The sequence below is a fragment of the Pituophis catenifer genome, unplaced genomic scaffold, assembly GCF_029215685.1.
Source record: "Pituophis catenifer annectens isolate HBS135680 unplaced genomic scaffold, rPitCat1.0.hap2 SCAF_11, whole genome shotgun sequence".
Taxonomy (NCBI): domain Eukaryota; kingdom Metazoa; phylum Chordata; class Lepidosauria; order Squamata; family Colubridae; genus Pituophis; species Pituophis catenifer.
The window spans coordinates 7748681-7765178 of NW_027256891.1; the positions used below are offsets into that span (position 1 = coordinate 7748681).

Sequence of the window (16498 nt, forward strand, 5' to 3'; positions counted from 1 at the left end):
TATACTAAGACCTGAATTTAGAATTTTTTAATTCATCAATCTATTGTTTAAATTAGATAAGAACTATAGAATCAGTGATTGTTGTCTGTTAGAAATGTTGAATTATTGCACTATAATAATTTAGAAATCTAGAATTAAGTATTAACTGGAATTTATTGAGAGCGTATTGGTATCAATAAAGGAGTTAAATAAGGATTTAAGAAAGTACCCCGGAGAAAACGTGGCAAGTGCCACTGGATGATAATTTGGAGAAAGATAGAGGAGATAATAAGAGATCAAAAATCGGTTTTGAAAGAAATGGCAAGTTTGACATCAACATTTGCAAAAACCGGTAAAAAAGTGCCATCTATCCCCACCTTAGCAATGTCTTCCCCAGCCAGCCAGAAATCAGTAGAAGGTCTCCAGAAATCAGATAAACCCCCAGTAACCCCAACGTTGCAAACGGTACAATCGTCTCTTTTATCAATACAAGAAACCATGCTTGCGATGCAAGAGAAACTTTTGAACAGCCATTCTGAATTAAAATTAAGACATTCATGCTCTTGATTCCAAAATGAATGAGATCCAAACTGCTATTGCCAGCAATGAAAATAGAATTCAAAAAGCAGAACAAAGGATCGAAAAAAATGAGAAAAAACTGGATATAGTGGACCAAACTCTGTTGGCACAGAACAAAGAAACAGAAGACGCCCTGATACAACTTGAGATGGATAAGGCCTTGTTTTACCTGCGATTCCAAAACATCTTGGAAGACAAGGAAGAGGACTTAGGAGACAAGATGGCTGAATTGATTGCAGAGACCCTTCAGCAAGACAAGCAGGAAATAATTCAAGAGATCGACGAGGTGTACAGAGTTCAAACGAACTACGTAAGAAGAAACAAGCTCCCTAGAGAGGTCCATGTCCGCTTCGCTAGAAAGAAAGTTAGAGACATTCTGTACAATATAGCCCGGGAGGAAAAAATTATCTATGGGGGAAAAGAAATAAACATTTTGAAACAAATTCCAAGGAGAGTGAGGGAAAGGAGGAAAAACTACAGATTCCTGACAAACCAATTAAATAAGAGAAGCATAATATTTAGGTGGCTTTTGCCAGAAGGAATGCTAATCTCGTGGCAAGGGAGGAAAATTAAAATTGACTGTTTAAGCGATGCTCAAGATTTCTTAGACCAATTAAGGGGAGGAGAAGAGGAACAAACTAGTAAGGAGGAAAACGAAATAGTAAATACGGAAGAAGAGACATCTCAAGAACAAATCACAAGGGAAGACATAGAAGAGGAGAAGAAAAAGGAAGTCACAGAGGAAAAAGGGAAAAAATCTAGACCAGTGAGAGCAGTAACTTTAAAAGGTAAATAAGAACAAGAGACCAGAGACCAATTACAGGAATGAACGATACCAAGATCATATCGCTGAACGTGAATGGCTTAAATGATTATAAAAAAAGAAGGATAATATTGTCAAAACTGGTGAAACAAAATCCCGATATAATTTGCATTCAAGAGGTCCATATAAAAAATGATGAAGCCAACTATCTAAATTATACTAAATTTGGTAGTGTATTTTTTTCATTAGCCGAGAAAAGAAAAAGGGGGGTCGCTATCTATGTTAAGAAAGGAATAGAGGCAGAATGTAAATATAAAGATGGAAAAGGGAGAATACTTATAGTAGAAATAACGAGAGGCAACTCTAAGGTGTTATTGGTAGGGGTTTATGCCCCGAATAAAAAACAAGGGAAATTCTACCGGAAACTGCATGAACAGCTGGCAAAATGGGCACATAATGAAATATGTATGCTAGGGGACTTTAATGGAATTGTGGATCCTAAGTACGATTATAAGTGTGACATAACTAAAAGGAATAAAAGATCTCCCTTACCAAAGACCTTTTTTGACTTGGTGGATGAGATAAATTTAATAGATATATAGCGTACCTTACATCCCCAGGATAGACAATTTACTTTTTATTCAATGCCACAGAACTCTTGGTCCAGAATAGATATGGTCTGGGCCACCAGAAAACTGGGTTTAGAAATTAAAAAGGTTAATATGTGCACTAATGCTTGGGCAGACCATAAGCTCCTTGAAATTAGCTGGCATCACGATACCAAAAAAAATACAACAGAGATGGAGTCTAAGGACTAACTTGCTAAATGAAAAAGAGTTTACATTTAAATTGAATGAAGAAGTTAAACGCTTCTTCATAGAAAATGGGAATCGAGAGACAGCTAAAGAAATTGTGTGGGACACCATGAAGGCTTATGTGAGAGGGGTAGCCATCTCATACACTGCCTTCAAAAATAAGGAAAAAAGAAAGATTAGAGAAGAGCTCACCAAAAAGCTATTATATGCTGAAGATGAACTCCAGCAACGCCCGGGAGATGAGGCGATTAAACAACAGTGGTCGATGATGAGACATCGACTGAATTTATTGGACCAGGAGGAGATGGCACAAAAAATTAAAAGATCCAAGCATTATTGTTTTGAGAATGCTAACAAGTCGGGGAGATGGCTGGCGTATAAATTAAAAAAAGAGAAGGAAAAAAACCAAATATTAGTATTAGAAGACCCTCAGGGTAACCTTCTGACGAAGGAAGAAGACAAATTAGAAAGCATAAGAAAATTTTATGAATGTCTATACAAAAATGAAGGAATTGAGTTAAACAAGGTGGAACAGTATTTATTGGAAGCCAAAGTACCTCTTATTTCTGAAGAAGAAAAGGAAATGTTAAATGTAAAGATCACTATAGTGGAATTAAAAACTGCCCTCTCTAAAATAAAGAAGAACAAAACACCAGGCCCAGACGGTCTCCCCGGGGAATTATATCAAAAATTCGACGATGTCCTGAAATTAAAATTATTAGAAATACTAAATGATGCTCTTGCTGGTATAACAATCCCAGATTCTTGGAGGGAAGCGTATTTGACGCTCATACTGAAAGAAGGTGCCGACCTGAAGCAGATATCAAATTACAGACCCATCTCACTGCTGAATGCAGATTACAAACTGTTCATGAATATAATAGCGGAGAGGCTCAAAAAAATTTTAAATCAGTGGATACATAAAGATCAAAACGGCTTTCTCCCAGGGAGGCAGATTAGAGACAATTTGAGAATAGTTCTAAACACCATAGAATATTATGAACAACACCCTGAAAAACAGCTGGCCTTAATGTTTGTCGATGCCCAAAAGGCATTCGACAATTTGAATTGGACCTTTATGATAAAACAAATTGATCTTATGGGATTTGGGACTAACTTCAGGAAGATGATAGAGAATATTTATCAAAATCAGAGGGCAAACATATTAGTGAATGGAGGCAAAACTCAGGTATTTCAGATCCAAAAAGGAGTGAGGCAGGGATGTCCCCTATCTCCCCTACTTTATATTTTGGCGTTAGAGGTGCTACTTAGAAAGATTAGAGCTAACAAAGATATTAAAGGCTTGAAGATTAGGAAGGAATCATTCAAAACCCAAGCTTTTACTGACGATGTTGCCCTCATAATAGAAGATCCATTAGAAACTGGATTAAAATTAATGCAGGAAATACAAGATTATGGAGAAGTGGCGGGCCTCAAACTCAACAAGAATAAAACCAAAATAATAGTGAAAAACATGACAGATCTACAAAAGAAAGAATTGGAAGATTTATTAGGCCTCCAGGTAGTTAAGAAAATAAAATATTTAGGAATATGGATTACTGCGAGATTTTCCTCATTAAAAGATGATAACTATATCCCCCTATTGCAGAAAATACAGCAAGACCTTGATAGATGGAAAAAGCTCAAATTGTCTCTGATTGATAAAATTGCAGCGATTAAAATGAACATCTTACCTAAAATTTTGTTCCTATTCCAAAATATTCCGATATCATTAGATAAAAAATTCTTTCTGGATTTGAACAAACATATTAGAAATTTTCTGTGGGAGGGTAAGAAATCGAGGATTTCTCTTAAGACACTCCAAGGGAAAAGAAACCTGGGAGGGTTTGGGCCCTGATTGGGAATTATATCAAAAGGCGGCAAAAATAATCTGGATTAAGGAGTGGATCAAGCTACAAGATGGAAGAATTTTGACACTAGAAGGACACGATCTCTTTGAAGGATGGCATGCTCACCTGTGGGATACAAAGAACAGGAGGAAAACTTACTTTCATAAACACAAAATTAGGGAGACACTTATTCGTACGTGGGAGGAAATTAGACAGAGGATTTACACCAAGGTACCCAGCTGGCTGTCTATTATGGAAGCTTTAGTGGCCCCAAATAGGAGAGAAGACTATAAATTGGGCACATATAAGGACATTCTTGATGAAGAAGGGAAGCTCAAACCTTTGGATTCTTTGAGGGACCAGGGGTTTAACATGGATTGGTGGAACTACATGCAGATAAATTCCAGATTTCAAAAAGATAGAGATAAATTCGGTATTGAAGCGAAATATGGATATTTTGATAAAATTTTGTGGGGAACAGATAAGAAAATGCTATCGAAAATCTACAACTTCCTACTAGATGAGGACAAAGCAGAGACCATAGCAAAAAAACAGCTAAATATCTGGGAAAAAAACTTGGGATACAGACTTAATTTTAACGACTGGGAGATGGCCTGGAATAGGAACTATAAAATAACGAAATCGGCATCATTTAGAGAAAACCACTATAAAATGTTACACAGGTGGTACCTAGCCCCGGCTAGGTTAGCGAAAATATTCCCAAATCTCCCAGTCACATGTTGGAAATGTGGAAAAACAGTCGGCACCTTCTATCATCTATGGTGGACCTGTCCTGAGACCAAAAAGTTTTGGTAAAAGATCCGACTTTGGCTTTCTGAAATAACGGGACAGGAGATAATCCTAGCCCCAGAATCCTTCCTCTTGGGTATGACTGAAGATGGCCTTAACAATAACAATACGCAACTCATAATTCAGATTACAACCGCGGCTAGACTAGCCTTTGCGAAACTTTGGAAAAAGTTTCTTCAGAAGAAATATTAATAAATAAAATTCTAGAGTGCGCAGAAATGGCAAAATTGACGAGCGAGTTAAAAAACGAGGAGAATTCTAAATATTATGAAGTTTGGGGAAATTGGTATAACTGGTTGAAGAACAAAATAAAAGTATGACTGTAGGATATGACTTGTTATGCATTGGAATTGGACTCATATTGTGTAGAATATTGTATAGCTAAGGAAGGAATGTATTTAACATATGATTTACTAAATTGTATAAACACTGTACCTCTGATCAAGATAGAGATTGTTTATTATCTTTTTATTTTGGAAAATTCAATAAAGTATTTATATAAAAAAAAAATTTGCGCCCACTTTATCATACAATCTTTAACCAATTCAGTTTCTGAATCCCTTTCTAACAAAACATTATATACCCTTTTAATATGCATTGGACCTTTCTCTTTTATATGTCTAACCAATTCTTCTTCATGCATCATTATACCAGTTTCTTGGTCCTCTTTCCATCTCAATTGAAGTTGATTATACTGCAACCAAGTTAAATTAATCCCTTCTTCCAACAGCGTTTCTAATGTCTTCAGTTGCCATCTGCCCGCATCTGTAAAAAGAACTTCTTTATATAAAACCCCCCCGAGTGACATTATATTTGTATTCCACAAATATAGGTCCTCGCACTTTTTTTTTATTGCAAAAGTTTTACAATTACATTTTCACCCCTTTTTCCCCCCCTCAACCCACCCCAACCTTCCCAACCTCCCTAACCCTCCCTAACCCTCCCCTCCCCCCAGACTTCCACACAGTATACTCATATCAAATAAAAAAAAACCCTTTATATAAAACTTATATAAAACTTGAACCCCTCCCTCCCCCTTAATTTTCTTTTTTATCTTCATTACAATAACATATTTCTATCTCAATATATCATTTTCAAATAAAAGCTATTTGATACTTCCTAGTTTGGTATTTGTTCTGAACATAATCTATCCACTTTCTCCATTCCCATTCATAAGTCTCTTGTGAACAGTCTTTTAGATATGCTGAAATCTTCGCCATCTCTGCAAAACTGGCCATCTTCATAGTCCATTCCTCGATAGTGGGCAAAGCTTCATTTTTCCAGTATTTACCTATCAATAGTCTTGCTGCTGTTATCATATACAATATCAACTTTGTTTCACCCAATGTAAAACCCTTAACTATACCCAGTAAAAACAGTTGTGGAGAAAAATGAATTTTTTTCTTTAACACATTCTGCATAACCCACCAAATTTTTATCCAAAAAGCCTTAACTTTCCTACAAGTCCACCAAACATGATAATATGTAGCATCTAAACAATCACATCTCCAACATTTTGGCTGAACATTAGGGTACATACACGACAATTTTTGGGGGTCTAAATGCCATCTATCAAACATTTTGTAAAAATTTTCCCTCAAATTTTGAGACTGTGTAAATTTTACATTCTGAACCCAATTTTTTTCCCATGTTTCCAACATCACTGGTTCTTCAAAATTTTGTGCCCACTTAATCATACAATCTTTGACTAATTCAGTTTCCGAGTCCCTTTCTAGCAAAACATTATAAAGCCTTTTAATATGCATTGGACCTTTCTCTTTTATATGTCTAACCAATTCTTCCTCATGTAACATAATACCAGTTTTTTTATCCTCTTTCCATCTCAATTGCAATTGATTATATTGTAGCCAAGTTAAATTAATCCCTTCATCCAACAGTGTCTGTAGTGTTTTCAGCTGCCATCTGCCCGCATCTGTAAAAAGAACCTCTTTGTATAAAACCCCCCCGAGTGACATTATATTTGTATTCCACAAAGTATGACCAAGATCCAGCCATAGCGGTAATTTATAATCCCATTTGAATCGGTGCTTCTTCCAAACTCTCATCAAAGAATCTCTTAGTATATGGCTTTTAAATACTTTATCCACTTTGTTATCATAAAATAAGTAAGCATGCCATCCAAATTCCAGATCAAAACTTTTTATGTTCAATATTCCAGTCTTTTTCCTTCCAAACCAATCACTTGTTAAAGTCAAAGCTGCTGCATCATAATATAACTGTAGGTTTGGAAGTTTAAGACCTCCCCTTTCTGGAACATCTTGCATAATTTTCAATTTCACTCTCGGTTTTTTCTTGTTCCAGACAAACTTATTCACTCCAGTTTGCCAGACTTTCAGTTGTTTATCACTTTTAAGCACCGGAATCATTTGAAACAAAAAAAGAAATCTCGGCAAAATGTTCATCTTAACTGCTGCTATTCTTCCAAGTAGAGATAACTGCAGTTTTTTCCTCGCACTTTTGACTGGTCCTCACACTTATGACCATCCTCACATTTATGCCCGTGCAGCATTCTTAACAACCATGTCACTCATTTCACAACTGCTTCTCTTCACCATGGTGATAAGATAGGGCAAAAATGTAAAATGTGAGGACTGTCTTAAGTTCAAGGACTGGTCAAAAGTGCAAGGATCAGTCAAAAATAACTTTTTCAGCCCTCTGAGTAGTCCATATGCATAAAAGAATACAGTAATAGAGAGGGATGAAGGAAGGGAAGGGAAATTAGAGTAGGAGTGAGGGTAAGAGAGGGAGGAAGAGAGGAGGAGAAGGAGAAAGGAAGAGGAAGTAGGGAGGAGAAGAATAGGGTGGGGGGAAGAGAAAGTAAGAAGGAAAGAAAAGAGAGAGGTGGTAGGTTTGAGGAGAAAGATTGCTGTACAATAAAAAAGATGAAAGGGAAGAAAGGCAACCCCAAACAAATATAAAGATATTAAGATAAAGAATGAATTGTTAAACTTTAAAGAATAAAAGAGAACAAATATGAATAAATAACAATAATTAGAAACACACATTCAAACATACAATGTATTTTCTTTGAACAGAGTATTTGGCCGGTTCACAAATTTAAACAGTGTTTAGTCATTTCAATTAAATTTACAATTTCTATATTTCCTTTTTGCCATATTTATTCCTTATCTATTTTTTTAAAAAAAAACAATATTACCCTTCATCTTCATCTCTAATCTTAATCAAATACAATTTTTCCCTTCTATTCTATATTATACCCCTTCGCATTGTCATCTATTTTTATATCCATCCTCACATTGGTTAATTATGTAATTATGTAATACAGTTGTTTAATACAAATTCAACATTTTAATATAAATCAATTAGTTATATAACTATCTTTTTTGTATATTAATCAATATGAACATGAATATTCCAATTATTTCCATGCAATCCAATTTCTTACAAATCAATTAATTATATTTACCAATAATAATAAACCAAATAATTTCCCCCATATATTCCTCCAAACCACAACTTAACCATTTCTGCTTTCAACATAATATACAATTAATAGTATCTCAATTATTACAATTCCCTAGTTAAATAGAGCTTTTTTTCTTTTGTGTTTTAAAATCTTGAACTCTCCTCTTTTGCCCTAAATTTCCCATTGTTTGCAGTTTTGCACCTACCTTTTTTGGTGAGGAAAAAGAAAAAGAAATCTCTCTCTGCCTCATTTTGTCACGTTGCAGCAAAGACCCTGCTTTCGCTTTTGCTTTTTCAGCATAGCTAGGGGGAAAAAAATCTACTCCAGGAACTCTTTGCAGCTAGCAACAGAACAGAGCCCTGCGCCAAACAGCTGAGAGCAAATCAACTGAGGGTGGGGAAGCTGAGCTAATCAACTTGTGCTAATTAACCTATGCAGAAGCTGCAAGGGGCTGTTTTTTCTATTTTTGCAGGCATCGGTCTACTCATTTGTTTTCTTTTAACACTGATCACCTGTAGGGTGGCCCTTTGAAGCCCCGCGGCAAGAGTTTAAACAGTTTTTTCCCCTCTAGCCATCAACTGGGACTCAGGAGGCAGCCGGGACTCAGGAGGCAGAATGAAAAATCGAGACTTTTTAAAAACGCTGCGGGACGCAGGACAAATTGCTAAAAATCGGGACTGTCCCGCCAAAAGCGGGATGTCTGGTCACCTTAGGGATATTGTTCGCATTGTTTTTTGCTGTAAGCTGCCCAGAGTCCCTAGGGAGTTGGGTGGCATAAAAATGCGACTAGTAAATAAATAAATAAATAAATTTACAGTTCTGAAAATATTTTCATTTCTTTCTGTCTTTCTGTCTTTCTCCTTTTCTGCCCTATATTTCCCATTGTTTCTACTTTTCCTTTCCTTTTTCGTATCTTTTCATTGTTAATCTCAATGAATTTATTTTGTGTTTTAAAATCATGAAATCGTTGCCCTTTATTTCCCATTGTTTTCCCTCCCTTTTCCCTCTTTCTTATATTTCAACTGTAAATCCCAGTGTAATCATTTATATTTTTAATATTTTTTCTTCTCCACCACCCTCTTTTCCTTTTCTTTTTCCTTCTTCTTCCTTTCTTTTGTATTTTAGAATTCTGCACTCTCCTATTCTGCCCTCTATTTCCCATTGTTTCTCCTTTCTATTTCCTTGTTTGTGTCTTTTCATTGTTAATCCCAGTATACTTATTTTGTGTTTTATTTTGTCCTTTATTTCTTATTATTTTCCATCTATTTTCCCTTTTTCTTATATTTCCACTGTAAATTCCAGTGTAATCATTTAATTTTTTTTATATTTTTCCTATTCCACCCTCTTTTCCTTCTTTGTTTCTTTTCTTTTTGTTCACACTTAGTATTACAATTGTTTAATTTTCCATAGTCAGTCTCTTTGTCTTTGTCTTCTTTGTTATCCATTTCTCTTTCTTGTTTCTCATTAGTCATTTCCTTTTCATCTTCAGGGCATTCTAGCTCAGTCTTTACATCCTCGAATTTCAATTTTCCATGCAAATTTATTATCATTTCCTTTATTTCCAAACACATCATCTTTATCAATTCGTTAAGTTCCTGTTCCATTTTATTCTTTCTGGGTTGATATTATTCCAGTTTTAAGACACATTAAGGTCCTCCTTTTTTAATCACCAAAGTCTATCCTCTTATAGGCAAAACATATCATCCTTAGTTCTCACCAGTTATCGTTTTAAAAATTCAAGGTTTTATTTTTTTTTCCTCACTTCTTCAAAGGTTTTCTCAAAACAGACAATTCCATGTCACGCTCTTCTTTCTCCTACAGATTTCTCTCTATAATCCACCATTCCACTCAGCTAACTAACAAATCACCATTTTATTTTTAATCCACATCCGTTTTTATCGAGTCAAAAAAGAGAAAAAGTCAGTTTTTCACTTCTTCGACCTTTATATACAACCAATCAGTTTGTAATCCAATCCAAATTAAATCTAAATTCCAAATTCATTAAAGTTGAATTAGCTCATCTGGTTGTCTTTCTCTCAGATCTACCTGGGACTGCTGACATCAGGTCTTTTTGATATTCATTAGGATTTGGAATGCTGTCTTGAGCATTTTGGCAAGAAAAAGCCAAAACTACCCAGGACAAGAGAAAGATGTAATTGAAATGTTTTTTTAAATTAAATCAAGCTCATTAGAGTTTGTCCTTCAGTTTATTCCCCCTTCTCCCCCTCTAAAACAAAAAAATCTGGGTAGGAAAATGATTTAATCACGTTCTGCCTTTGTTATATTCAGCAGACACACTGACCATGAACCACACACATTGGGGAGAAATTTGTCACTGACCACAAGACATATTTAGTATCCTAGAACCCTCCTGGCATTAGCCTCTCAGTCTCTTCTTGTAACTTCCAGATGAAGACCTAGTGAAGTGTTAAAAGTAAATTTTCTAAGGGACTTCTACAAAACAAGTTCTATCCATGACGTTCACAGCTGTAGAGAATAGTCTGAACTGTCAGAAACAATTAGAAATCATGTAGAAATAGGTTTGTACACAATTTCAGATCCTCTGTGCTGGAAAAGAATTACTTTTATTTTTTTTAAAGAAGTTTAAGTATTCTCCATTCCTATAACTCAATTGAATTTATAGCTTGGTCAGATGCAAAACAAATCCATTTGTATTTCCCCTAAGGGTGGGGGACACACTTGCTTTTCTTGGCAAGCAATATTCAAACACAACTTTATTTCAAACTCAATGTTTTGAGATCACCCTGGCCCTTTTAAGTACACTGAGCTCAGAACAAAACTGATGGGCTTGGACACTGATGTTTTGAGGTTCAAGTTGAAATAAAATGCTTCAGCTGTTTTGAGATTTGTTCCAGTGGAAGCCAGCCAACTCAATTGTTCCAAACTGACATTTTGATGGGGCTGTTTTGTTCTAAGCTTGCAATAAGATGCAATTTCTATTTCATGCACGCTCCTAATGATTGGAGGAGGTTTCCTTGGGTTTGTTCTTTAATCACAGGATAATTTATCAAGCCTGGTCATCAGGATTGTGTCCTAATGGAAGGGAGAGATGGCCTGCTTATTTTGTTCTGCTATGTTCATGCATTGGGAATCAAGTATAGGTAATCCTTGATTTATGACCAAAATTGAGCCCAAAATTTATATTGCTAAGCGAGACAGTTAAGTGAATTTTGCTCCATGTTATGACCTTTCTTGACACAATTATTAAGTAAAGTACTGCAGTTGTTAAGTTAGTAACATGGTTGTCAAGAGAATCTGGCTTCCTCATTAACTTTGCTTGTCAGAAAATGGCAAAGGTTGACCACATGACCTTGGGCATGCTGCAATGGTCATCAGTGTGAAAAATTATTATAAGTCACTTTTTTCAGTGCTGTTATAATTTTGAACAGTCACTAAACAAACTGCTATATGTGTAGGACTACCTGTATGGGAAGGCCTTGGAGGGAGAGAGCGAATTAGAGGGAGATAACCCCCTCTGTTTGGCAGCAAAGCCTTCCATTAGTCTAGTCTACCTGCTTGCATGTGTGTGTGTGTGTGTGTGTGTGTGTGTGTGTGTGTGTGAGAGAGAGAGAGAGAGAGAGAGAGAGAGAGAGAGAGAGAGGGAGAGGGAGGAAGAGAGAGAATGAGCAGAATGCTTTAATGACATGAAATAATGTGCCTTCAAGAGTTGACTTGCAAGCATTCACCTGTGTCCCTTTCCCTCCCCTCCCCCTATTATTTCTTGCAGTACAATGGTTCCCGTCCAAGGGAGGAATGGGAAATGTGGCACCCAACCCTGATAGCAGAAGCCCTCTTTGCCATTTCAAACATTTTAAGCTCCTTGCGTCTCATCTCCCTGTTTACAGCAAACTCTCACCTGGGACCCCTGCAAATCTCTCTGGGACGTATGCTGCTTGACATTCTCAAGTTCCTCTTCATTTACTGCCTGGTACTCCTAGCTTTTGCCAATGGACTCAACCAGCTTTATTTCTATTATGAGACGAGTGCCTCTGAAGAACCCAACAATTGCAAAGGGATCCGTTGTGAGAAGCAAAACAATGCCTTTTCCACGTAAGGCTAACTCATCTGGATTTCCTTGTTGCATACAGCCCTTGAATGTTGTTGTTTGTCTGTCCCTCTGTCTGTCTCTCTGTCCCATGCCCCCCTGTCTTGTATAGTCCTGATATCTTGTCACAATATCTGGCATAGCAAATGATGCCTTTTTGTATACTTAGGTGAATGTCAGTCTCAATTGTCACACTGTGAGTTATCTCAGATGAACATATTGAACAAGGCAAAGCTGAACTCCAGCCTTTAACAACGACCAGACACCCGGGCATTTCTGTTATTAGATTAAAACAAACAAACAAACAAATAGCAGAGCTGTTCTTAAAGACAGCTGTTCTTAAAGCTGTCGTAAGCTTGGTTTCTGGAGGGCAGCTCTTCACTGAGGCTAGATCCTTAAAAAAGGAGCATGCAAAAATAAAATTCCCATCCCTGCAGAATAGATGCAAGCTCAGAGGAAGTTGCCACTTAAGAAACACAGTCTCACTTTCTTTACTAGGGATCCTGTTGTGCTAATTTTTTCTAGCTCAGTGTGTTTGTGTATATGCTTTTTTAAAGCTAGATTTCATCCTATTCCAATGAAAAGCAAGGTAGCTGCTAGATCAAAATGAAGTTCCTTGTGATCCAATAACACCTTTCCAAAATGAAAAATCAGAACTGTGCTCCTTCATCTATAAAACTCAACAAATTCTTGCAAGTCTGAAAGTACAAATCTCCTACCCTCCCTTTTAGAAACCTGATAAATTAGAGTTTCTTTCTCTGCCCTTATATAGCTGTGGGCTATTCTGTCACTTACCTAATTATTTCATAGGCAGCATTATCTCATGGCCATTCCCAGATATAATTATAGGTAGAACATAGGTGTGGTGGCTCAGTGGCTTAATAATGCTGGAGATGGTCTCAGCTCCAGCAGTTCAAGCCCTAGCTCTGCCTAGCAGGGTGAGCTCCCATCACTCACCCCAGCTTCCTAACAGTTCAAAAGCATGTTCTATGCCAGTAGATAGATAGGTACCACTATATGGGGAAACAAGTTGGTGCTCTGTGCAGGCAGGCAGATTCCTGATGGCTCTGAACCTTCCTGCTTGTGATGCCCGTTTGTGAGGCTACTCCGGGAAGGAAGGGGGCCTTAAAGAAGAGTCACTCATCTTTCTCTCTGGTACAAAGCCAGCTTGCCCTCCATTGGCGGACCTTGGGAAGCACATAAACATGTCCTATAACAGGGCTGGTACCTTGGCAAGCCAAACTACTATTCTGCAATAGCATTATGGTCCTGGCTATTGTAACGCCATAGGGTAATAATAATTATAGGTAGAGTAGGATAGGATAGAGTGGGGGAATTGGGATGGGGTGAGAAATGAAAATAAAGATCAGTGAACTTAACTAGCATAAGAATCAAAATCAGAGCTAACAGCAATTGTGACTAAGTAAAACTCCATGACATCCTTGGACATTTCAGTGGAAAAGTCAGCAAGTAAAAAGCAAGTAACTTTAATTGGCTACCAACAACATCACCCCTCCTGTTCAACATTTATGTAAAGCCGCTGGGTGAGATCATCCGTGGTTTTGGGGTGAAGTGTCATCTGTACGCTGATGATACTCAGCTGTACATCTCCACCCCAGACCACCCCAACGATGCCCTTGATGTGATGTCTCGCTGCCTGGAGGCCGTGCAGGTCTGGATGGGGAGGAACAGGCTCAGACTCAACCCCTCCAAGACCGAGTGGCTGTGGCTTCCGGCGCCCCGATATAGTCAGCAGGTGCCATCGCTGACTATTGGGGGTGAATCTTTGCCCCCCACAGAGAGGGCTCGCAATCTGGGTGTCCTCCTGGACGCACGGCTGTCTTTAGAAGAGCATATGATGGCCGTGGCCAGGGGGGCCTTTTATCAGATTCGCCTGATTCGCCAGTTGTAGCCCTTTCTGGACCGGGACGCCCTGCGCACGGTCACTCATGCCCTTGTTACCTCCCGGTTGGACTATTGTAATGCTCTCTACATGGGGCTCCCCTTGAAGAGCACTCGGAGGCTCCAACTGGTCCAGAATGCGGCCGCGTGGGTGGTTATGGGCGCAACTCGTTGTGCCCACGTGACACCCCTCCTGCGCGAGCTGCACTGGCTCCCAGTGGTCTTCCGGGTGCGATTCAAGGTGTTGGTTACCACCTTTAAAGCGCTCCATGGCATAGGACCCGGGTACCTTCGAGACCGTCTTCTGCCACCAATAGCCTCCCACCGGCCAGTCCGCTCCCACAGAGAGGGTCTCCTCAGGGTGCCATTGGCCAAGTTATGTCAGCTGGCGACACCCAGGGGGAGGGCCTTCTCTGTGGGAGCCCCAGCCCTGTGGAATGAACTGCCCCCGGAAATACGTAAGATCTCCGACCTCCGGGTGTTTCGCTGCGCACTGAAGACCCTGTTGTTCTGCCAGGCTGGCCTATCAACATAATAATTTTAATTGGGGTATTTTAAATTTCTGGGGTTTTAAATTAAGCCAAATCTATTTAATCATTTTAATTTTTAACTGCTGTTTTGTCTTGTGTTTTTAAATAGGCTGTACACTGCCCTGAGTCCTTCGGGAGAAGGGCGGTATAGAAATAAAATTATTATTATTATTATTATTATTATTATTATTATTATTATTATTATTATTATTATTATTATTATTTATTGGTTAATCTTTAGTGAGATTCACAGCCTTTGAGGCTAGTTAATAGCTCAGCAGCTCGAGTCCTAACCAAGGACCTAGGAACTGTTAAGGTATCGTCGGAGGATGTAAGCTGTTCCGAGTAAGGTGGTTTTTTGTAGAGTCAAAATGTTCAAGTCCGGCAAATTTAGAATTTCTAAATAGCGGGGTAGCCCTTTGGGTATTGCTCCAAGGGCTCCAATTACAATCGGGACAACACACGATTTCTTTTTCCACAGTCGCTCAACTTCAATTTGTAAGTCCCGGTACTTTGTGATTTTTTCTTGCTGCTTATCTTCAATTCATGCATCACCAGGTATTGCAATGTCAATGAACCATACTTTTTTCTTTTCAACTATTGTTATGTCAGGTGTGTTGTGGACCAAGTGCCTGTCAGTCTGAATCCTAAAGTCCCACAAGATCTTGAGTTTCTCATTCTCTAAAACTTTCTCAACCTGATGTTCCCAGTGGTTTTTGCTGTACTCAAATCCAAACTTCTGGCACAATTTCCAGTGAATGATTTTAGCAACACGGTCATGGCATTGTAGGTAGTCAGTTTGTGAAATTTTGCTACACCCACTGATCAGGTGGTCAACTGTCTCTTCTTTTTCATTGCAGAGGCGGCATTTGCTGTTGGTGGTAACATGTTGAATTTTTGCCTTCATACAGTTTGTGGCTAGGGCTTGTTCTTGAGCTGCCAAAATAAAGCTTTCTGTTTCTTTTTTCAGTACTCCTGATCTTAACCAGTTCCAAGTTAGTTTCTGGTCAGCTTTGCCTTCAATACTTTTCAAGTATTGGCCATGCAGAGCTTTGTGTTTCCAATTTTCAGCTCGCTGCTCAATTACTTCTTTCTTATATTCTGCTTTTGTTTTAGTTGTCTTTAAAAGGCCTCCTTTCTTTACTTCCTTAATCATTGGTTCTTCACTTTTCTGGATGTAATCATTCAAGCTGCATTTTTCTTCTTCCACAGTCTGCTTTACTTGTAGGAGTCCTCGACCACCCTCTGCTCTTGGTAAATATCACTTTTAGGGTGCAAGGCATGATTCATTGTCATAAGCTTCCTTGTTTTTCCATCCAAATTGTCTAACTCCATCTGGGTCCAGTCAATTATTCCTGCAGAGTATCTAATCACAGGTATAGCCCAAGTATTTATGGCTTTTATGATGTTTCCTCCACTCAATTTGGACATTAATATCTTACGAATTCGTCGAATGTACTTGGCTGAAGTTAATTCCTTGACTTTATTATGCATTAAGTCAGAGGCTTCTAAAATCCCCAAGTACTTGTAGCCTTCTTCTGATTTTACTGCCTTTATCATTTCTTCATTCTCTAGTTCTATTCCATCCTCTTCAATGATCTTGCCTGCATTGGTTGCTATTGTTGCACATTTGTCAATTCCAAACTGCATACCAATGTCTTGGCTGAATTCTTTTGTGTTTTCAATTAATAAATTCAGTTCAGCTTTTGTTTTACCAAACAGCTTCAAATCATCCATGTACATCAAGTGCGAGATT

At 38.0% G+C, this 16498-nt stretch overlaps 1 protein-coding gene across 1 annotated transcript in view; it reads left to right on the plus strand.

Moving 5' to 3' along the window:
* Positions 1-16498, plus strand: part of TRPC5 (transient receptor potential cation channel subfamily C member 5) — a 242908-nt gene that overhangs the window by 152289 nt on the left and 74121 nt on the right. Inside the window, exon 5 of the mRNA XM_070951894.1 lies at positions 11993-12315. Within this exon, the coding sequence (XP_070807995.1) occupies positions 11993-12315 (323 nt within the window). The remainder of the gene's footprint in view (positions 1-11992; positions 12316-16498) is intronic.